We start from the raw sequence: 24,236 nt of genomic DNA, 5'->3' as shown, positions 1-24,236 counted from the left end.
AAATAATGACCCATTTTCTCATAAGTTTATTTTCGCTTCAGGTTTAGGAAGCCTGAAGTAAGAGAAATATGGAGACTACCTCCCTCATTCTCTAATAAAGAAAAGCACTGGGGGGTGGAGGCGCCCAAAAATAGGTAATGTAATAAAACAAAATATAATAATAAGGTGTAGGGAGGTGTAAACCACAAGGTTAATGTAAAAAGATTAAATTATTTATTGACTGATGTCGCCTGACGGGGATTGGGACCCGATTCCCACGGGTGACATCTCTAGGCCAGGCTGAACACACGCAAAGTCGGCTGTATAGCTGACAAAATGTTCTGTTGCTATGCTGGGAGGCGAAAAGACGATCCACCGGGAGGATCACTTGTGGAGCAGTAGTTACCGGTCAGGGACTAGTGTACACACACATGATTCCTGAGGCGGTCATCATCGGCCACTTAAAGGGGTTCTCTTGCATGTTTTAAAAAACAAAAACTGACACCTGGAGCTTCTGCAGCTGTAATGTCCTGCGCCAACCGTCCGCCGATGCTCTGTAAGCTCTGCAGCTGTAATGTCCTGCGCCAACCTCCGCCGATGCTCTGTAAGCTCTGCAGCTGTAATGTTCTGCGCCAACCTCCGCCGACGCTCTGTTCCCCGCCGCCGGAGGAGCAGCATGCAGCTGTAATGTCCTGCGCCGATGCTCTGTAAGCTCTGCAGCTGTAATGTCCTGCGCCAACCTCCGCTGATGCTCTGCAAGCTCTGCAGCTGTAATGTCCTGCGCCAACCTCCGCCGATGCTCTGTAAGCTCTGTAGCTGTAATGTCCTGTGCCAACCTCCGCCGATGCTCTGTTCCCCGCCCCAGGAGGAGCAGCATGCAGCTGTAATGTCCTGTGCCGATGCTCTGCAAGCTCTGCAGCTGTAATGTCCTGCGCCAACCTCCGCCGATGCTCTGTAAGCTCTGTAGCTGTAATGTCCTGCACCAACCTCCGCCGATGCTCTGTAAGCTCTGCAGCTGTAATGTCCTGCACCAACCTCCGCCGATTCTCTGTATGTTCTGCAGCTGTAATGTCCTGCGCCAATCTCCATCGATGCTCTGTAAGCTCTGCAGCTGTAATGTCCTGCGCCAACCTCCGCTGATGCTCTGCAAGCTCTGCAGCTGTAATGTCCTGCGCCAACCTCCGCCGATGCTCTGTAAGCTCTGTAGCTGTAATGTCCTGCGCCAACCTCCGCTGATGCTCTGCAAGCTCTGCAGCTGTAATGTCCTGCGCCAACCTCCGCCGATGCTCTGTAAGCTCTGTAGCTGTAATGTCCTGTGCCAACCTCCGCCGATGCTCTGTTCCCCGCCCCAGGAGGAGCAGCATGCAGCTGTAATGTCCTGTGCCGATGCTCTGCAAGCTCTGCAGCTGTAATGTCCTGCGCCAACCTCCGCCGATGCTCTGTAAGCTCTGTAGCTGTAATGTCCTGCACCAACCTCCGCCGATGCTCTGTAAGCTCTGCAGCTGTAATGTCCTGCACCAACCTCCGCCGATTCTCTGTATGTTCTGCAGCTGTAATGTCCTGCGCCAATCTCCATCGATGCTCTGTAAGCTCTGCAGCTGTAATGTCCTGCGCCAACCTCCGCCGATGCTCTGTTCCCCGCCGCCGGAGGAGCAACATGCAGCTGTAATGTCCTGCGCCGATGCTCTGTAAGCTCTGCAGCTGTAATGTCCTGCGCCAACCTCCGCCGATGCCCTGTAAGCTCTGCAGCTGTAATGTCCTGCGCCAACCTCCGTCGATGCTCTGTTCCCCGCCGCCGGAGGAGCAGCATGCAGCTGTAATGTCCTGCGCCGATGCTCTGTAAGCTCTGCAGCTGTAATGTCCTGCGCCAACCTCCGCCGATGCTCTGTAAGCTCTGCAGCTGTAATGTCCTGTGCCAACCTCCGCCGATGCTCTGTTCCCCGCCGCCGGAGGAGCAGCATGCAGCTGTAATGTCCTGCGCCGATGCTCTGTAAGCTCGGCAGCTGTAATGCCCTGCGCCAACCTCCGCCGATGCTCTGTAAGCTCTGCAGCTGTAATGTCCTGCGCCAACCTCCGCCGATGCTCTGTTCCCCGCCGCCGGAGGAGCAGCATGCAGCTGTAATGTCCTGCGCCGATGCTCTGTAAGCTCTGCAGCTGTAATGTGCTGCGCCAACCTCCGCTGATGCTCTGCAAGCTCTGCAGCTGTAATGTCCTGCGCCAACCTCCGCCGATGCTCAGTAAGCTCTGTAGCTGTAATGTCCTGCGCCAACCTCCACCGATGCTCTGTAAGCTCTGCAGCTGTGATGTCCTGCGCCAACTTCCGCCGATGCTCTGTTCCCCGCCGCCGGAGGAGCAGCATGCAGCTGTAATGTCCTGCGCCGATGCTCTGTAAGCTCTGCAGCTGTAATGTCCTGCGCCAACCTCCGCCGATGCTCAGTAAGCTCTGTAGCTGTAATGTCCTGCGCCAACCTCCACCGATGCTCTGTAAGCTCTGCAGCTGTAATGTCCTGCGCCAACTTCCGACGATGCTCTGTTCCCCGCCGCCGGAGGAGCAGCATGCAGCTGTAATGTCCTGTGCCGATGCTCTGCAAGCTCTGCAGCTGTAATGTCCTGCACCAACCTCTGCCGATTCTCTGTAAGCTCTGCAGCTGTAATGTCCTGCACCAACCTCCGCCGATGCTCTGTAAGCTCTGCAGCTGTAATGTCCTGCACCAACCTCCGCCGATGCTCTGTAAGCTCTGCAGCTGTAATGTCCTGCGCCAACCTCCGCCGATGCTCTGTAAGCTCTGCAGCTGTAATGTCCTGCGCCAACCTCCGCCGATGCTCTGTTCCCCACGCCGCCGAAGGAGCAGCATGCAGCTGTAATGTCCGGCGCCGATGCTCTGTAAGCTCTGCAGCTGTAATGTCCTGCGCCAACCTCCGCCGATGCTCTGTAAGCTCTGCAGCTGTAATGTCCTGCGCCAACCTCCGCCGATGCTCTGTAAGCTCTGCAGCTGTAATGTCCTGCGCCAACCTCCGCCGATGCTCTGTTCCCCACCGCCGGAGGAGCAGCATGCAGCTGTAATGTCCTGCGCCGATGCTCTGTAAGCTCTGCAGCTGTAATGTCCTGCGCCAACCTCCGCCGATGCTCTGTAAGCTTTGCAGCTGTAATGTCCTGCGCCAACCTCCACCGATGCTCTGGAAGCTCTGCAGCTGTGATGTCCTGCGCCAACCTCTGCCGATTCTCTGTAAGCTCTGCAGCTGTAATGTTCTGCACCAACCTCCGCCGATGCTCTGTAAGCTCTGCAGCTGTAATGTCCTGCGCCAACCTCCGCCGATGCTCTGTAAGCTCTGCAGCTGTAATGTCCTGCGCCAACCTCCGCCGATGCTCTGTAAGCTCTGCAGCTGTAATGTCCTGCGCCAACCTCCGCCGATGCTCTGTTCCCCGCCGCCGGAGGAGCAGCATGCAGCTGTAATGTCCTGCGCCGATGCTCTGTAAGCTCTGCAGCTGTAATGTCCTGCGCCAACCTCCGCCGATGCTCTGTAAGCTCTGCAGCTGTAATGTCCTGCGCCAACCTCCGCCGATGCTCTGTTCCCCGCCGCCGGAGGAGCAGCATGCAGCTGTAATGTCCTGCGCCGATGCTCTGTAAGCTCTGCAGCTGTAATGTCCTGCGCCAACCTCCGCTGATGCTCTGTAAACTCTGCAGCTGTAATGTCCTGCGCCAACCTCCGCTGATGCTCTGCAAGCTCTGCAGCTGTAATGTCCTGCGCCAACCTCCGCTGATGCTCTGTTCCCCGCCGCCGGAGGAGCAGCATGCAGCTGTAATGTCCTGCGCCGATGCTCTGTAAACTCTGCAGCTCTAATGTCCTGCGCCAACCTCCGCTGATGCTCTGCAAGCTCTGCAGCTGTAATGTCCTGCGCCAACCTCCGCCGATGCTCTGTTCCCCGCCGCCGGAGGAGCAGCATGCACAATCGGGTTTGCTGTTGTTCAGTCAAATTGATCCACCGGGAGGATCACTTGCGGAGCAGCAGTTACCGATCAGGGACTAGTGTATACACGCATGATTCTTGAGGCAGTCATTATCGGCTACTTAAAGCGGTTCGCTTACATGTTTTAAAAAACAAAAACTGACACTTATCTGGGGCTTCTATCGGCCCCCTGCAGCTGTAATGTCCTGCCCCCAACCTCCGCTGATGCTCCGTTCCCCGCCGCCGGCACTGGTCTAATTATTAGTCTAACTAGACGAATAGAACTGCGGCTGCCGCGCATTGGGAGCTTGCTGCATAGGCACAGTACGAAGTTTTGCGCCTGCCCAGTAAGCTCCCGATGACGCGTGGGAGCGAGCACGCGCACGGCCACGGCAGCGCAGCTGCGGTTCTCTTTGTCTAGTTAGATGAATAATTAGACCGGTGCTGGCGGCGGGGAATGGAGCATCGGAGGAGGACGGCGCGGGACATGACAGCTGCAGGGGGCCGATAGCAGCCCCAGGTAAGTGTCAGTTTTTGTTTTTTAAAACATGCAAGAGAACCCCTTTAAGATGACTTCGATGTGCCTACGTACCTTTATGCAGGGTTCACATTTGGAGGAAACACCGTCGATCTTACCCAAAGCGAAATCACATAGCAAAATGATGTGTTCACAAATGAACACAAATGAAGTGTTCCAGAATTTGCCTGCATTTTAACGCAGGCAATAGTTGCATGCCATTGCTAATGATTTTCAATGAGAAATTGCATGTGGCATGCAATAAAGTAGTGCATGACCTCTGTTAAGCAAAAATCGGATCTCCGAAATGCAGAAGGTTCCTAAAATTGCGGTAGGCCCATAGGAAAACATTATGTGCATTTTGTCATGCGATTTCACATTGTAGTGAAATGTAGTCGATTTTCACAAATGTGATCCCTGGCAAAAGGTTAGCAACAATAACTGATGCAACAATAAACTAATGACTTTAATGGTGTAAAATTACATACAGAGTCTAGATTTTATTTGGTCAAGCTGAATATTTATGATTGTCTTCTGCAAGAACCTACGGTAATCAGTACACGTGTTTAATTATGTTGCTTAGTGATTTGTCAGACGATGAACACGTTACAATGTTCTACACCCCCCTCTCGGCTGCCACCCCCCCCCCCCCCCCAGGTCTACACACAACCCCCCCCCCACCCACGCTCGGCCGACATCCTCCCTCCCACCTAATTCACAGAACAGAACGGGCTCTTGCCAAGCAGCACATCTGTATAGCATAGCATCTCTTTATAAAGGGATCTGGATGATAGTAAAAGGGTTGAGCCAGTCACAGGTTTTTATTTTCTGGTTGGACTTGATGGACAGATGTCTTTTTTCATCCAAACTAACTACCGTATGTAACTATGTAAGTGCCAGCAATCAGCGTAGTGAAATCACCCTAATAAGGTTCCACTGTTGTAGTGCTTTGCCGATCACCAGCAATCGCTGGCAATTAGGAAAAGCAGGAAAAGAGCTCCTAGTGGGCCCCAACCTTAATTTAGTGTCTAGATGGACCCTAAAGTGACCTTGAACACAACTGTAAAAATGAAATACTGAACTTACCTGGGACTTCCACCAGCCCCCCATAGTCCGTGAGGTCCCGCGTGATCTTCCAGGCTTCCTTCCTTCTCCAGCTGGTGGCTCTGTTAGCTGCAAAACCTGGCTGGAAGTCATGCGCATCTGCACATGATTGGCCCATCCTCCCACGTCTTGCTCTTGTACCCATTTCCATGAGCGTTCTGTGCATGTGCGATTATCGAAAGAATGAACCATGCGTGCACAGAATGCTCATTGCAACAGGCGCGAGTGAGACCAGCGTGCGGATGTGCATTTGCACACCACTCCTATCTGGATTACGCAGCTAATGGATCCACCAGCGGGAAAACAGAGGAAGCCCAGAGGAAGCAGCGAGACCTCACGGACGACGAGGGGGCTGGAGGGAGCCCCAAGTAAGTTCAGTATGGCATGTTTTAGTTCTGTTCAGCCTCACTTCAAGCCTTTCCTATACTACTCAAATCTTAAATAAAATAAAAAAATGTGGAGTGTCTGGAACATGTTCGTATTACCGCTATGCTTTATGGCCTACAAATCATTGCAGGTTGTGTTTATTCTCTGCTCCTGGCACATCTCCAAATTCCAGCATCTCACCTATTCCACCCAACCTATCCGGAGGATTGTGTGGCCTGGGGGAGAAAAGATCTGTGCTATAAATATGAGCTGCTGCATCATGTGACCCGCAGCAATGTATTATCAAGGGCAGCTTCTAGGAAACGTGTGCAAACTGCACGTCTTCAATAAGTCTTCACTTATTGTATGTTTAGATAATTGCCACGATCCATCTTATGCTGTATGTGCATGAATAGATTTGTAATCAAAATAAGTGAGCACTCCCTAGTGAGTTATAGCAGCGATAGCTGGATTACACAATAAGAGGTGTACAGAGCTTGGAAGGAGGTGTACGATCATTAGGGGTAAACGCTAGGACAGTACACAGTGTCTCTGCTCTGCTTCCTGCTATTGTATTGTGACCTGCGGTAAAAGAAGGACAATTAAGCACAGGAACCGCTCCCTCTCCCTCCTGCGCACACCATCTATTGACACAACACAGGCCTACAGCTGAATCAATCAGTAACCACACCGGGATTATCTGCAAATAACTGGAATTCCACTTTTGGGATCTATTAAAGAAGCCCTTCTTCTAGTACTCACACCTGCTGACCTTACTCCAGCTGCTCTCCACGCATACGGAATAAATGACGCCTGGAAATTTGGGCGCCCCGGAAAGTCCATAGTAGAATATCAGTAAATGTTGCTATATTCTACTATTAAAGTGTACAAAAGGATCGTAAAATATCAGTATTAAATACTGATATTTCACTTTAACTAAACCTAACCCTACTCTCAAACAGAACCCTCTCCCCTGATGCCTAACCCTAAACGTACTCCCTGCACAGACACCCTACCAGATGCCTAACCTTAACAGTCCCCTCACACAGACACCCTACCTGATGCCTACCACTAACTACCACCCACACAAACACCCTTCCTGGCACCTAACCCTAACCCCCCCCCCTCCCGAACGTCTAACCTTAACCCCTCCCTGCCCACTACCAATCTCCACCCCCCACTGCTGCACTGGACTTTCCAAACCCGTTTTCCATTAATGGACAGATGTCTTTTTTCATCCAAACTAATTACCGTATGTAACTATGTAAGTACCAGCAATCAGCGTAGTGAAATCACCCTAATAAGGTTCCACTGTTGTAGTGCTTTGCCGATCACCAGCAATCGCTGGCAATAAGGAAAAGCAGGAAAAGAGCTCCTAGTGGGCCCCAATCTTAATTTAGTGTCTAGATGGACCCTAAAGTGACCCTGAACACAACTGTAAAAATGAAATATTGAACTTACCTGGGACTTCCACCAGCCCCCCATAGTCCGTGAGGTCCCGCGTGATCTTCCAGGCTTCCTTCCTTCTCCCGCTGGTGGCTCTGTTAGCTGCAAAACCTGGCTGGGAGTCATGCGCATCTGCACATGATTGGCCCATCCTCCCACGTCTTGCTCTTGTACCCATTTACATGAGCGTTCTGTGCATGCGCGATTATCGAAAGAATGAACCATGCATGCACAGAATGCTCATTGCAACAGGCGCGAGTGAGACCAGCGTGCGGATGTGCATTTGCACACCACTCCTATCTGGATTACGCAGCTAATGGATCCACCAGCGGGAAAACAGAGGGAGCCCAGAGGAAGCAGCGAGACCTCACGGACGACGAGGGGGCTGGAGGGAGCCCCAGGTAAGTTCAGTATGGCATGTTTTAGTTCTGTTCAGCCTCACTTCAAGCCTTTCCTATACTACTCAAATCTTAAATAAAATGAAAAAATGTGGAGAGTCTGGAACATGTTCGTATTACCGCTATGCTTTATGGCCTATAAATAGGCCTTGCATAGAGAAAAAAATATAATGTAAACCTCTTTTTTTTTAAAAATGTCCTTCAAAAGTTTTAAAAAATGTTTACGCTAAAGGAAAATATAACATAGAACTGAGTTCTCATATTTTTTTTTCTTCACCAGGTGAATAAGAGGTAATGCCTGCAAACAAGAAGACAGATTTTTGTGACAACATTCATACGATGCTTATACTAGATGTTTGATTGACTTCGCATTTGGTGGATGCTGCATCTTTCAACTATGTCTTGGACTTCCTCACAGGCAACATGGTAATTTTCCCAAAAGGAAATTACCATGAAACAATGTAGCGGGGCACGACAGAGAAAATTCGAGAGTCGGGATTAAGGAGGACAACAGTACATTCAGCCAACTCAGTCAAGGCGATCCGGCACTTTGGATCTCTCAGTGACACATCAGGGCTGTCCTGCACTCACATGCTAGATTCTTAGCAGAGAAGGCCTATCTTATCCAAGAGCCCTCTATTGTGTACACAAGGCTTTACTCTGTGACGCACAGTGTTTATAGGAGTGGAAATAACAGAGTTAAAGGAAACCAGAGCTGAATTCATTTAAACGTTTTATACATACCAGGGGGTTTCCTCCACCCCATGCACACAGATCACTCCCGCGCAGGGCCGGATTACCGACCAGGCAATAAAAGCAGTCGCTTGGAGCCCCGTTCAGAGTCAAAGGGGCCCCATCAGCACATAAACCAGCCCTCGCCATGTCAGCGTTGGCTGGATGGTATAATGGTTAAAGGGACTCTGAGCAGTGCAGTAACTATGGAAAGATGCATATCATTTTAAAGCTCTCTTTCTCCTCTTTCCAATGATATATAAAACGCCACCCTATGCCTTTTAGTTTTCGCTATTTTCGCGATCAAAATCGAGGCCATGGCAAATTTGATCGCGAAAATAGCGAAAACTAAAAGGCGTAGGGTGGCAGTTTATCTATCATTGGAAAGAGGAGAAAGAGAGCTTCAAAATGATATGCATCTTTCCATAGTTACATTGTATTACACAGGACGACTTTTCTCCAAAGTCGGTCGCTCGATTCAGCACAATGCAATGAAATATAAGGAACCCAGGGGGATATAATTACAAACATCATGCTGGTAGGTGTGAGGATGTAATTAATTAGTTGTGGGTATGCTTAAAGGCTTACCCACAGGCACTGCTCGGAGTCCCTTTAAGGGCTCTGCCTCTGACACAGGAGACCAGGGTTCGTATCTCGGCTCTGCCTATTCAGTAAGCCAGCACCTATTCAGTAGGAGACCTTAGTCTCTCTAACACTGCTACTGCCTATAGGGCGCATCCTAGTGGCTGCAGCTCTGGCGCTTTGAGTCCACCAGGAGAAAAGCACGATATAAATGTTATTTGTCTTGTCAAATGACGCCGTGCGCTGCTGATTGTCTTCAGAGCCAGGCTCTCCTCCTAGGTCCCCCTCCTGCTACTGTGCGCTCTGCCGCTGCCCACTCCTCCCTCCCTTCCCACAGAGAACCACAGCTGCAGCAAGAATGATAGCAGCAGATGGCAAACGCTCACTCAACTATCCATGATCCAAACGATACAGATCCCATCATCTGAAACCCATCTGTCTCTTCTACAGTGCAGCCGCTCGCTCTGAACTTCCTGATTCTCAGATCAGACAGGAAGTAGTAATAGTAGTAGTAACAGAGCGGCAGCACTCTAGAGGAGACAGATGGGCTCCGGATAACGGGACCTCTATTGCTTGGATCGCAATAGGTGAATGTGAGTCATCTGGTGCTGTCATTCTCCCCCGCTGCGGCTGCCTTCTCTGCTCGCCTATCATACTCACTGGGATGGAGGCTGCATGGTGGCTGTCTAGTTTGGGAGGAAATCGGTTGTTCGGTGGTGGGGGTGGTTATGTAATTCTGTCTGGGGAACGGCTTCCTGTTTGGCGGTGTCCAGAGCTTTCTGCTATTGCCAGGCTGGAGATGCAGGGGGAAAGTGCTGCTGCTGTGATATCTGGCGCCCTCTTCATAGGGGTGCCCCAGCCCCTGAGTGCAAATGTACCAGCCATTTAGCTCTCACTCTGTATTTTGCCGCTGCTATTCCCTGCATTGTGCACCCTCAGAGGAAAGCGGGCTATTGCCCATAGCAACCAGTAGCTCGGCTGCCCCGGTGTGTGCGGCATGTTGCTGTGCAGCTGCATCTTCTGATTCTATTACGACATGATGGGAGGGCCCAAATCAGTTACTATGCTTAGGGCCCCATTTAGCCTTAATCCAGCTCTGCTCCCGCGCCGCCGTCCTCAGTCTTCTCCCTCTTTGGTACCGGTCCCGTAACTTCAGCCAGTCCCGGTCAGTCTGCGCAAGAGAAATGCGCCCTCTATGTATCTCTCCAGCGACTGCTGGAGAGATACGCAAAGAGCGCACTTCTCCTATGCCAGACTGGCCATGACCTACTGAAGTTACGGGACCGGTACCAAAGAGGGAGAAGACTGAGGATGGCGGCGCGGGAGTGATCCGTGTGCATGAGGCTGGAGGAAGCTTCAGGTATGTATAAAACATTTAATTTAATTCAGCTCTGGTACACCTTAAATAGTCTTTCTATGCATATTAAAGCAAACCTGAAGTGAAATTCAGGTTTGAAACTGACCTGAGTAGAGGGAAGGCTCTGTGTAGTATAAAGCCTTCCCATTACTTCTCCCACCCCGTCATCCCAGCACGGTCCACTGGGAAAGCTGCTTGGTCAATTAACTCTTACAAACCACTTGCATCCTTGCGTAACTCATTGCTGGCATTTCCATAGGGGCAAAAAGGGCAATTGCCCCAGGGTCCGATAGCCTGTAGGGGCCCCCAAGGTGACCCCGCCACAACTTAATTGTGCTCCCTAGGGACCCTGCAATGGAGCAATGAAGGACTGACAGAGATGCAAGACGCTATTCTGCCGAAGACATTGCAGGGGCCATGAGGACACAGTTACTGTATTTTTTGGACTATAAGACTCACTTTTTCTCCCCCAAAAGGGGAGCAAAAAAAGTCACTGCGTCTTATAGTCCAAATGCAGGGAGTTCCTGACTTATAAACGCCTGCCAATACGAACCTCCAACCCACCGCAATGTCAGGGACTCCCTGTACTGTGCCCATGCAGAGACCGACACAGGGGGACAAACAGGGGACACAAAGGGGAATAGAGGAGGACACAAGGGGCACGCAAAGGGGCATAGAGGAGGACACAAAAGGAGCACAAAGGGCATAGAGGAGGACACAAGGAGGACAGAGGAGGCCACAAGGAGGACATAGGCAGACACATGGGGACACAGGGGAGGACACAAGAGGGACAGAGGAGGACATAGGGGGACACAAGAGGTACAAGGGGGCATGAGGTACAAAGGGGGCATAATCCACAAGATGCTGCTTCACCATCGATGCACCAGGTTCTGTATATATTCTTTTCCCCTGGTTTTTGTTCTCCTAGGTGTATCTTATGGTCAGGAGCGTCTTATAGTCCGTAAAATATGGTAAATTGGGTTGTGATCTGGGGGGAGGGGGTAGCCTGCTTAGGGGCCCTTGTGGGGAATTTGGCAGCAACAAAGGGCCCCTAATGCTTCTTTTTGGCTGGGGTGGGGGTCTGTCAGTGGGCCCCCAAGTTAATCTTGCTCCCATTGTTACTAGAACCAGCCCTGGCGTAACTCTTCAGAACGACTTGTCTCTCGGAAGTACTACTCAGGGATACAAGTAGTTCTAAAGAGCAATTTGACTGAGCAGCTTTCCTGCCTGACAGCAGTGAAAAAAAGAGGCGGATGGAGGAATGGGGAGGCTCTATACTATTCAGAGCCTTCCCTCTAATCAGTCACTATTCAACCTGAAGAGAGTTTCCTCACTTTAGGCTTACTTTAAAAGTGAGGGAGAATATGATTTGTAATTACTAATAAAGTTAGCTAGATACTTTTAATTAAAATATCCTGGAGTGCTCTTTTAAACTAGATAAAGCATTAAAAAATAACTACAAACTATTGCTTTCTTGCTGTTTGTCCATCATTCCCTGCATAGACATGCACACCCAGTTCAACCTCTATAGAACTCTACATTCCTTCTCCCCACCAACAGCCCTGCGCCTGCTCATCTTGGGCAGAGATATCGGCACTAAGGGCCTGATTCACAAAGCGGTGCAAACACTTTGCACGCCTGTGAAAAGCCCTTTATCACACCTAAACTTAGTTTAGGCGTGATCTGAAGTAACTTGCTCGAAGCTCCCGTGCGCAAAGTTTTGCGCATGCAAACGCGCAGGCGTGCGCGCAGCGCCCATTAAGCCCTATGGGACTTTGCGCGCGGGAGCTTCGCGTGAGTTACAGTACAAAGCGGTGATAACTTTGCTAGTGCAAAGGTTATCATGCCTAAAGTCTTTTAGGCGTGATAACTGAGTTATCACTGCTTTGTGAATCAGGCCCAAAGTATTCATTATTGTTAAAGCACAAGCCTTAAAGAGACTCTGAAGCCTCCTAAAATTACACTTTTTTTATCCAGTCTTGTTAAGCATTAATGGGCTAGCTGAAACGCTGCTATCCCATGGCAAAACAAGGCTTTATTCACCCCCAAATACCGGGGCAAAAATCCACGACTTTTCTGGTCATGGATTTTGCTGCCCGGGGAGGCAGAGCTTTGAGCTGCAGCTCTGCCTCCATTCGCATCAATCTCCCGCAGATCTCCGCCTCCTCCCGCCCCTTTCAGTGAAAGAAGACTAAGAGGGACGGGAGGAGGCAGAGATCCATGGGACACGAATGGAGGCAGAGCTGCAGCTCAAAGCACTGCCTCCAACAGGAAGGAGCCCCGCAACTTGCCCCGGGCATTTCAAGGTGAATAAAGCCTTGTTTTGTTGCGGGATAGCGGCGGTTCAGCTAGCCTATTAATGCTTAACAAGACTGGATTTAAAAAAAGGGTAATTTTCGGAGTCTTCAGACTCTCTTTAAGTTTCCTTAGGGTCCGTACATCCGAATATGCACATGCCGACATGGTTTAGGACTTGATCCCTAGGGCGACAATTCCGGGCTATATAGGTGCTACGTTTGCCTCTGTTGCTAGGGAGGGGGGGGGGAGGGAAGATGCCCCCGGGAAAATGGAGGGGCTTCTGGTGGGCAGGGTGAGGAGAATAATGCACTTTGGGGTCAGGCGTCAGCGTCACTAAAGATCTGGTATGCCTGATGTGTAGGTGACATTGGTGGACTCCTGTACATACACAGGTTTCTCTGCTGAGAACCTCAGGTGAGTTTACTCCAGTATGCATACCTGGCTTAACATTTTTAATTAGCATGCTGCTGTAACACTGACTTCAACAAAACTCCCCACCTTATTCTTAACCCCAATCTATGTGTGATACTAACATTAAGCTACATACCCACGTTGTGATTTTTGAATCGATTTTTCCCGCGACTTTCCGCTGCAATTTTTGTGGGATGAGCGATCATTTCTGAGATTTTGGGACGAAGGTACGTGTGCGCAATTATACGAAACAATGTTTTGGGATGTGAGGTGAGTACGACCGTCACAGTGGATCAGATCTTTAAGATCTCCGACGACTCCCACCCAAAGTGCCACGATAGTTTGACCTCTGGTTCACGCCTATAATGTGCCATTACCTGATATCACGTCTTCTCGCTGGTAGGAAGATGGATAGAGGAGCGCTAGTTCATTGGTTCATTGACACCGAAGTATATATATTTTGAATGTATACATTATGTAGTCTCCAACATAGAAGTGGTAGGATTGTACAATCAAGATTGTATCGTTAATAAGCACCTTAAAGGACCACTGTCGTGAAAATATTTAAAATGTAAAATATCTGTAAACATATACAAGTAAGAAGTTCATTTCTTCCAGAGTAAAATGATCCATACATTAATTTTCTACTATGTTGCTGTCACTTACAGTAAGTAGTAGAAATCTGACATTACCAACAGGTTTTGGGTTAGTCCATCTCTCCAGAGGGCATTCTCAGCCTGGCCTTTATTCTTTATAAAGACACTCCCTGAAAAAGATTTATACAAAGATGCTGGCCAGCCTACTCACTGCACACTTTTTTGGCAGTTGGACAGAGCAACTGCCATTCACTAAGTGCTTTTGAAAATAACAAAAAACCCTGAGATTCCCCCATTAGGAGATGTGCTAGTCCAAAACCTGTCAGTTCTGTCAGATTTCTATTACCTGCTGTAAGTGCCAGCAACATAAGAGAAAAGTAATTTACATCCCATTTTACTCAGGAAGAAATGTATTTGTATGTGTTTACATGTATTTAAAATTATTTTTGTGATAGTGGTCCTTTAAGGATATAATAAAAGCTGTTAAAGAATATCTAATATTTATAAAAGATCAATGGTGGTTTATTTTGCCAAAACTGTCAGTTATCACTATAATCTACTGCTTTGCAAGAGTCGGGTTTTGTATCTCAGCTGAAAGTCTGGCAATAGTGAGTGTCCATATTAGTAATTCCCTTCAGATATCTCCGCTCTACTGTTCTGCATCAGTATTCCTCCTAATCTCTCTCTTTCCTCCTATAAAAGCCACCTCCTTCTCCCCCAGGCAGAACAGAGGGATGGCTTAAAATGAACATCTAGGCCAGAGCCTCTGCCAAGAGATAGCATAATCATCTGCATGCATTTTAGGAACATTTTAAAGCCTAGCTAAAGTTTGGCAGGAAAATCGCTGCCAGGGCTTGGTACCTTCAACAAGAGCTCTCTTGTGGATCAAACAACAATGCAGAGGTGCACAGTAATGCGGAAACAGATTTCTCCTGGTATCTCAGGAACATTATGAAAGATGGATTTTTGGCTCAACTTTAGGTGATCCTGAGTGGCAAATGCTATCATTAGGCTGCACGCGGTCCTCAGTTGCCTGGGGGAAGCTGCTTTCACATTGCTACATATTCAGCAGTTGTGGATGCAGTACCGGCTTCTGGCTACGAGATTTTGTTATCATTTACTAAATAAGCTAAGTGACAATGTTTACTTTAGGAGTTTCAGGCCCTGTCTTCCCGTCATTTGCTAACTCTAACTGAATTCCCACTCTGACGCCTAAACATAACCTCCACACTTGATGAAACCCCCCTCTCTGACCTTATCCCCCCACCCTTAATGGAAATTTCCTTTTTCACAAAAAAATGCTATAATCATGTATCAAGGATGCACATTTATTTGTAGCTTTATGTTATTGAAAAAATGACTTTTCCTTTTCACTCTGTTATTTGTAGTGATGGTCATGTCTAGGAGGACTCATGGAGAACAATGTAATCAGTTTGGTCAGTTGATAGATATGTAAGTCTCTGATTTGCTAGTCATGATCATGTGCTAATGCAGGGTGTGATCACAGCAAATCAGAGCTTTGCAAATCTATCATGTGATCAAACCAATCACGTTTCTCCATTAGTTCTCCTAGACATGACCATCACTAGTTTCAATTGAAAACAAGCCCAAGTTGCTCTGCTTTTCAAGGCTGATTTCTGTTCTCTGGGTTTCATTAGATTTCAGTACAGACAGCCCAGGTATGTTCCCCTCTCTTCTGCCTGAATTGTTGCTTAATTTCCACATCTGCAGAAACTGAATGACTGGCAGGTGCTCTGCCGCTCCCAGTCTTGACCAGTCTGTTATGATTACTGTGGAGTAGGTGAGCATTTGAAACCAGTTGTACAAGGTAAGTGATTTGAAATAATATGTGTTATTAATCCTAAGGATATTTACAGTCTATCTTAAAAAAATGCTTATTTATCAAATAGACTGGATTAATGAAAAATCTTTGTCCGTTGCCTAACCCTAAGGGCCCTTTCTATAGGATAGTTCACACTCCCCATGTTGCGGTACGTTCCGCCGGTAGTGCCCTATCTAACACGCAGACATACGTGCGTTACCGTGCGGCTCCTGCAGCGACCTGCAGCGATCTGTGTTGGACCAGAAGTCATGTAAGTCTATGGTAACACACGTGTATTTAAAAAAAACTGTTTTTAGCGTTGCGCATGCGCAGAGACATATTTTAGCAATACACTTGCGTGCACGTCAACAATTGCCCAACAGGAAGTGAGCTTCACTTTCTGCGTGGCCGGATGCCAGAATCGGATTACCATGAACTAACACGGTAATCTTCAAAGGCCTGTTTTTGGTGGTGCAGCCCCCGCCTGCCAATCTGCAGTTTGAAGCCAGCCTAATGCTGGGAGATTTCCTGTCTGACCATTTCCAGCATGTCCAATCTGCTTCCAATAGAGAAAGGGATCAATATTGAGATCAGTGCTCCACAAAATGGATACCTTTTTCGATTGGAAGCAGATTGGTAATGATGGAATAATGGGAAAATTCCTGTCGATCTGATGGGAAAATTGCATGGTGTGTACCAGGCATAACCCTATGCAAAAGAACTAGCCTATCCCTACCCGGTTTTGTACTTCTACTAATCAACAGCTAACCCTAAATCAGGGACCACACTTAGAGAAACTGAGCGTGTTTCACTGCCTCTGAAATCGCATGATAATGTAAGCCAGTGGGATGGGTAGTCTGCTGCATAATATTGCACACTGTGTGCAACTCCCATAGATAAAATTACCATCAAGATTGATGGTAACTTTAGATCCACCATCAAGATTGTAATCTAAAAATTGTTAGCGGAAAACCATGGCCGTTTTCATGGACATAAGAATAGTCCCAGCCACACCTTTATTTTGGCTTCAGTATCATGATTTTGGTTTCAGAACCTGGCACCCAATCCACCAATTTACTCGAGTATAAGTCTAGAAATTTAGGTCTGATTCACTTTATAAAAGTATAGGGATCGACTTATACACGGGTCACGGGCAACACTGAGCACACTGAGTAATGTGTGTACTAACAGTGACATTCCCATTTGCAGCAATTTACCGGTAAGTGACACTTTGAGGAAAGGAAATGACAAGAAAACAAAGGTCTAAAAGTCTTAGCCTCAACAATTAATAAGGAAAGGGGCAAGGGGGGAAATACTGGGCTGCTTAAAAGGGAGTGAATAATTGCTGCACTTGGGGGCCTGGAGGAGGTATTGACTGCACTTAAGGGACAGGAGGAGTTAATGGGTGCAATACTGTATGCATTGCAGTCATTAACCCCCCCCCCCCTGAGCCCCAAATGCAGCCATTTACTTTGCTGGGTAGACTTATACTTGAGTCAATAAAAAAATTCCAGCTCAAGAGGTTTGAATATTGGAGTCGACTTGTACATGAAGTCGACTTGTATTCGAGTATATAGGGTAAATTTTGCAAAGGTAATTGAATCCTAAAAGAACCACCATCATGTTAGCCACACTAGGGGCCAAAGGTCTCATGTACATATCCATTAACAAGCAGACTGGCTCATCAGATGCAGTACTGAGAATCCATTTGATCTCTTCAAACCCTGGTTTAGGGACTCTGATCAGCTCACTGACAGAGTGCAACAATTTTTTCAGAAAAATAAAGGCTGGAGAGGGTAGATTTGGTTCAGTTAGTACCTGTCTGAACAATAACAGCCAGTTGGTCCACTCCTTCTTCATAGCCCCGGGGAGAAAACTGCAGCTTGATGGCAAAGGCTTGGCCTCTACGGACAAACAGTTTCTCACAACCGATATCTCTCGTGTGGTGATTGCGATTGTTGGTGGAGCAATCCAGATCACTGTTCTCCATATACAATGCTACAAGAGAAGAAATAACATATGTGAGATCTAACAGAATCTGACAGGGTTCACAAAGTCTGAACCTAAGACCTAAACTCAGAACTTCCTCTCTGCTCTAAAAGATACGCAACTGCATAATAACCTTTAGACTAGGTTCACAGTAGGACATTGCAAAGTTGCAATGCAACAAAAAAGTGGTAACGTAGATTAACGCTGCATTTCCATTATCACATACGGTAGGTACAGTAAAACAAACAGTCAATAAAAAGTATGCGTTCCTGTACCTGGTAACGTGTGCGCTTAGAGGTAATGCACTCTAGCAGTGTGTTACCATAACGCTACACGATACAATGTAACGCTACCGTCGCACTGTGAACATCGCATAGACTTTTAATTGCATTGCGGTAAGCTGCGTTATAAGACTTTACAATGCAGCACCACAACGTCCTACTGTGAACTTAGCCTCAAAGAAAAACATTTCTTTTTTTTACAGCTGATTCAATCCAGCAACAAATCTGTAGCGTGTCTACTTCCTGCTTTCATGGAAGCAGACATATTAATAACATCCTGTGTTATTACAAATTAGCTGCTCTGCCGAGGCAGCCAGCTGACACAGCTGAGAGATCAAATTACAGTTGTGATTAGACACAGATGAGGTGGAATAAGACAGGCTAAACTCTCTAAATACATACAGGGTGAATATCTCTCTGTTTTCCTTCTGCCCTGTGCAAGAGTTCAGAGTTTAAAGATGCTTTGGGCACATTCACTAAACTGTTTTAAATGAGGCAGTTGTATTCATTTTTTCATGGTAGTTCCCACTAAGATTTACTGGGGCAGATCCATCAAAACCAGTGCAAGTAAAACTGGAGCAGATGCCTACCGGTAGACAGAGGATTCTGATTGATCGTTTTGATAAATCTGCCCCACTGTTTTTTTGCGCTATTAACTGATTTGAACAGTTGCTATGGAAACACTCGATTTTAAATTTTTGGTCAGTAAATTACCTCTTGGATGCGATATAAAGCTTGTTTAGTCAATTTATTACATTTTACAAGCTAACCATCTGAATTATTCAGTCACTTCACAATCACAAATATATTTCTATTATACGCTAAGCATGCGGCACTAACCACCATATTAGCAAGATAAGAACTATAGTAGTAGTAGAGCAAAAATGTTGTATTACTTTGTCTGTCCAATTGCCACATTGGAACTTACCAATAGCCTTTTATGGGGTACCATGTTGCATTTAGTTTTCTATGTGATTTCTTCATGAATTTTATAATGCTAGGGTTCGCTTTGTTATACATGATAATAGTAATATTTAATGAATGATGCACTATTGAGTATGACTTATAAGTCTGGGATGCCAGGAGGAGGCAGTGGAGGGGCAATCACATGTCCACAGAGTTTGCCCTGAAATAAGGTGTAGGAGGGAGGATGTCTACATGGTGATACATTTGCTGGCAGTGTGGATGGTGGGCTGTTTACTTGCTCTTGCATTCCTGGAATTTAGCAGATATCACAAAATTCCTCTGTAACTTTCTAAATCCTTTCCTGTGCACACAGGCAGGTTCACAATCACAAGCCCACACTGAACTCCTAGTTTGACTTTTCTAACTTTAATCTCCTCCAATGTTGTTTCCCTTCCACAAATCACAGAAGAAACTTTTAGTAGCCATCAAAATAGAGTATCTTTATAAATTATCTGAAACTAATCCCCACTTACATATGCAGCATATCCCCCTTCCATGTGACACAGCCCCCCCCCTCCACATACAGTAATACTCCCATATATGTACTGCACCCCTGTCTCAGTCCTCCTCTTCCATGTGTCTCAGTCCTCCTCTTCCATGTGTCTCAGTCCTCCTCTTCTATGTGTCTCAGTCCTCCTCTTCCATGTGTCGCAGTCCTCCTCTTCCATGTGTCTCAGTCCCCCTCTTCCATGTGTCTCAGTCCTCCTCTTCCATGTGTCGCAGTCCCCCTCTTCCATGTGTCTCAGTCCCCCTCTTCCATGTGTCTCAGTCCTCCTCTTCCATGTGTCGCAGTCCTCGTTTCCATGTGTCTCAGTCCTCCTCTTCCATGTGTCTCAGTCCTTCTCTTCCATGTGTCTCAGTCCTCCTCTTCCATGTGTCTCAGTCCTACTCTTCCATGTGTCGCAGTCCCCCTCTTCCATGTGTCTCAGTCCTCCTCTTCCATGTTTCTCAGTCCTCCTCTTCCATGTGTCGCAGTCCTCCTCTTCCATGTGTCCCAGTCCTCCTCTTCCATGTGTCTCAGTCCTCCTCTTCCATGTGTCTCAGTCCTCCTCTTCCATGTATCTCAGTCCTCCTCTTCCATGTGTCGCAGTCCTCCTCTTCCATGTGTCTCAGTCCCCCTCTTCCATGTGTCTCAGTCCCTATCTTCCATGTGTCGCAGTCCTCCTCTTCCATGTGTCTCAGTCCTCCTCTTCCATGTGTCGCAGTCCTCCTCTTCCATGTGTCTCAGTCCTCCTCTTCCATGTGTCGCAGTCCTCCTCTTCCATGTATCTCAGTCCTCCTCTTCTATGTGTTGCAGTCCTCCTCTTCTATGTGTCGCAGTCCTCCTCTTCCATGTGTCGCAGTCCTCCTTTTACATGTGTCGTAGTCCTCCTCTTCCATGTGTCGCAGTCCTCCTCTTCCATATATCTCAGTCCTCCTCTTCCACGTGTCGCAGTCCTCCTCTTCCACGTGTCGCAGTCCTCCTCTTCCATGTGTCTCAGTCCTCCTCTTCCATTTATTTATTTATTTATTGTATTTATAAAGCACCAACATATTACGCAGAGCTGAACATTAGTTTAGGTTACAGACAATATTTAGGGGTGACATACAGCAAAATGACAATACATTAATACAAGAAAGACCAGATCATGCAGCACAATATGAGTACAAGGTAATGCTTAGTCACTGGAGGGGAGCATGGAGATTAGGCAAGTTAGGTACACTCAGATGCATAGCATGGATGCACAGTAATGGAGGTGCATGATCAGGTAGGACACAAAAGGAGGAGGACCCTGCCCAAAGGCTTACAATCTAGAGCTCCATGTGTCGTAGTCCTCCTCTTCCATATGTCAACGCTGCGTAATATGTTGGTGCTTTATAAGTACAATAAATAAATAAATAAAATAAATAAATAAATAAATAAATATGTCTCAGTACTCCTCTTCCTTGTGCACCACTTCCCCCTTCCATGTTATAAACAGGGCTGTGGAGTCGGTCCAAAAATCCACCGACTCCGACTCCGACTCCTCAGTTTAGGATTCCACCGACTCCGACTCCACGACTCCGACTCCTCTAATTTGCATATTACATTTTTGTTGATTAAAAGTATGTAACATGAAATTCGTCTCTTAACGGCCAACGCTTAGGAATTTTACAAGACAACTGAAGTGAGAAGGATATGTAGACTACTATATTTATTCCCTTTAGACTAAAACTAGTCCTTGGTAAGAGTACTTGTAAAAGGTACAAACCGGAACAAAGAACATCTATCAGGCCCTAGGCAATGTAAGTGTGGGTACATGTAAGAATGATGTGCAGGTACTCTGCAGGGGAATGAGGAGATTGTAAACAGACAACACCTCTGTGTTCAATGTGCACAGCATTCTCAGTGGATTCCCTGCAGCTCTGTGGGGAGTGCATATGTAGAGTATAGTACTACTGTGTAACAAAGTAAACCTGAGACAGATGAAATTAAAGTTTTATACATACCTGGGGCTTCCTCCAGCCCCCTTCAGGATAATCATTCCATCGTTGTCCTCCTCCACCACCTGGATCTTCTGCTATGAGTCCAGGTACTTGAGCCAGTCAGGCGTAGTGCGCATGCACACACTCCGCCGCCAGGAGCATACTACACCTGTGCAGCACTATTGCGCAGGTGCAGAATGTTCCTGGCTGTGGGAGCGGCATGCGGCCGGACAGCGCTGACTGGCTGAATTACCAGGACTCATAGCAGAAGATCCGGGTGGTGGAGGACAGAGAGGGACTGATTAGCCTGAAGGGGGCTGGAGGAAGCCCCAGGTATGTATAAAACTTTACTTTTCATCCGTCTCAGTTACCCTTTAATTTGTAGTCACCAAACCAAATTTTAATAACATATCACATTATTTGATTTCATCAGCAAAGGGAGTGCATACATTTGCATAAATCAGCATCAGTGCAGAATTATTTCCATCTCATTGACCATCTCTATTAGTGACACAGCTACACATCAGGCTTTATTCTTACAGCATAGATGTTATTTAGTATATATAAGAGATTCCTGTGTACACATCATATATACAGTCACAATCAGATATGTATATCTGACCTTAAAAATACGGGGACTGCTTTATTGCAGCAGCACAAGTAACTAATTTTGATTGGTTTATTTCATTTTTGTGGACTAAGCTATTACTGTATATATACTGTATATATACATTATTTTTAATGACTATTATCTGAGAAATAGAACATTTTATCATATTTTCTATTTTAATTACAGTTACAAATTCATTAGGAGTCGGAGTCGGTGCATTTTTTCCCGACTCCGACTCCAGGCACCCAAAATTGCCCGACTCCACGACTCCGACTCCACGACTCCGACTCCACAGCCCTGGTTATAAAGTCCATCTCATGTATGGGAAGCACTACCCCTCATCCATGGGCAGCTGTCCTCTCTTCCTTGAGCAACCCACACTATCTGCATCAATCCCCCCTTCCATGTACAGCAACCTTCTACTGTATGTGCAGTCCCCTCTCCATGCACAGCAGCTCCCTTCCTCTGTGACTGCACCTACTATTTGAAGAATTTCCCCACTTTCATATACAAACCCCTCATAGGCAGCAGTGGATCACCCCCAGGTCAAGCTAATGTTCCCTTTGCAAAAATCCATCTCTGTGCTTCCCATTTTGATCTCTGTAGGCTGAGTGGCTAATCACCATGATACAGCAGAAGCCAGCACTTTTTCCCAGTAGTAGTAGTGATTTCAATGGCTGTTTGTTTTCATGTATTCTTAGATATTTTATTTTCCCATCAAATAACACATTAAACAGGTGAGGCGTGGTTTGGTCTCTGGCGGTGTTTGCCGGGAAGGGAGCTTGGTGTAGCGGTACAGTACAGTGCTCAGTTCTCCTTCCATCCACACCCTACTTTACACACATTTGGACATTGGCAGAGGGATTCGTGACTGTTAAATGCAGAGTTTTCCAGTATGTCATAGCTTGGCCGCAGAGGCACACACCGTTTTCTGCAGGATCCACTTCCAGGAATAGCTTCCACAGAATCTGCACAGCTACCTCTCAAATCACTGACTACCATTGTGCTTTAAAAGATTGAGTGCCTGCCCTTTGCTTCACTGGCATTTATTCTATTCGCCTCTTTTCCTGCCTATTAAATCCTTCCTAGCCATGTCAGTACAATGTGTAAGGTTAGGCTGGCACTCCACTCTGGAAACATGTGATTACCTCATGTTGTGGACATATGGAATCATTGCTGCGTTTAATGCATAGTACACACCATACAATTTTCTGTTATATTAGATTTTCTGTTAGATTATTCTCTGTAGAGACTGGTCATAATCTCTGGTGTATTGTCTTCTGGTTATCTCCTGCTGAGTAGAACAATACCTAATTGCTAGGCAGATAGACGGTTAGATAGATAATTTCCAACATGTTGGAAATTATCTATCTGGCAGGTAAATCTTACAGAAAATCTAATGCTGGGCATACACGGCTCGATTTTGCCACTCGATTCTGCAGGCGATTCTCTTATCTTCCGCTCGATTCTCTTATCTTTTCCCATTGTCCTCCATGCAGAATTGAGCGTGGAAACGATCGGGCGGGAGATTGGACGTGTCAGAAATTATCTATCAAGCCATCTAAATGGCTCAGAATCGAGCCATGTATTCCCAGCATTACAGAAAATTGTATAGTGTGCACCTAGCATTAGCTCCCTGGTTAAAGGACAACTGAAGCTAGAGGGATATGGAGGCTGCCATATTTATTTCCTTTCTGCCTCTAATACTTTTAGCCATAGACCCTGAACAAGCATGCAGCAGATCAGGTGTTTCTGACATTATTGTCAGATCTGACAAGATTGGCTACATGATTGTTTCTGGTGTTATTCAGACACTACTGCAGCCAAATAAATCAGCAGGGCTGCCAGGCAACTGTTATTTAGAGATGGCCCGAACGGTTCGCCGGCGAACGGTTCCCAGTGAACTTCAGGGGGTTCGCAATCGCGGAAAACCGCGGACTTTTCCGGAAGTTCGGTTCGCCCCCATAGTTTGATAAAGGTGGCTTTAAGCAGTTTGAAAAAGGTGTAAACCAAAACAGCAGTCTGTCACTGCTGCCACTTTGGTGCTATTAAGAGCTTTGATATAAGACAGCGGTGCCGGACCTTTCTGTTTTATCTGGACTACACTTCCCAGGAGGCACTGGGGAGAGACCTTGGGCATGCTGCATACTCTTTTTTGGAAACGGTGCTCCCTCTCTTTTGTTTATATACCTACCTGTTGTTCACTGTGCACCCACCTACCTATGTGAGCGCACGCAGTGTCACTGTGCCTGTCCGGTACCTGTCTGTGTGTGACAGGTGCACATTGTAATACCCATCACTGCATATACCTACCTGTTGTTCACTGTGCACCCACCTACCGACGTGAGTGCACGCAGTGTCACTGTGCCTGTCTGGTACCTGTTTGTG

General features: G+C 47.1%; 1 protein-coding gene across 1 annotated transcript in view; it reads right to left on the bottom strand.

Moving 5' to 3' along the window:
- Nucleotides 1–24,236, bottom strand: part of TGM2 (transglutaminase 2) — a 150,379-nt gene that overhangs the window by 86,286 nt on the left and 39,857 nt on the right. The window contains exon 2 of the mRNA XM_068263902.1: nucleotides 17,376–17,555. Within this exon, the coding sequence (XP_068120003.1) occupies nucleotides 17,376–17,555 (180 nt within the window). The remainder of the gene's footprint in view (nucleotides 1–17,375; nucleotides 17,556–24,236) is intronic.

The sequence above is a fragment of the Hyperolius riggenbachi genome, chromosome 12 (genome assembly GCF_040937935.1).
Source record: "Hyperolius riggenbachi isolate aHypRig1 chromosome 12, aHypRig1.pri, whole genome shotgun sequence".
NCBI classification, from domain to species: Eukaryota; Metazoa; Chordata; class Amphibia; order Anura; family Hyperoliidae; genus Hyperolius; species Hyperolius riggenbachi.
This window is presented reverse-complemented; position numbering and strand designations above follow the sequence as displayed.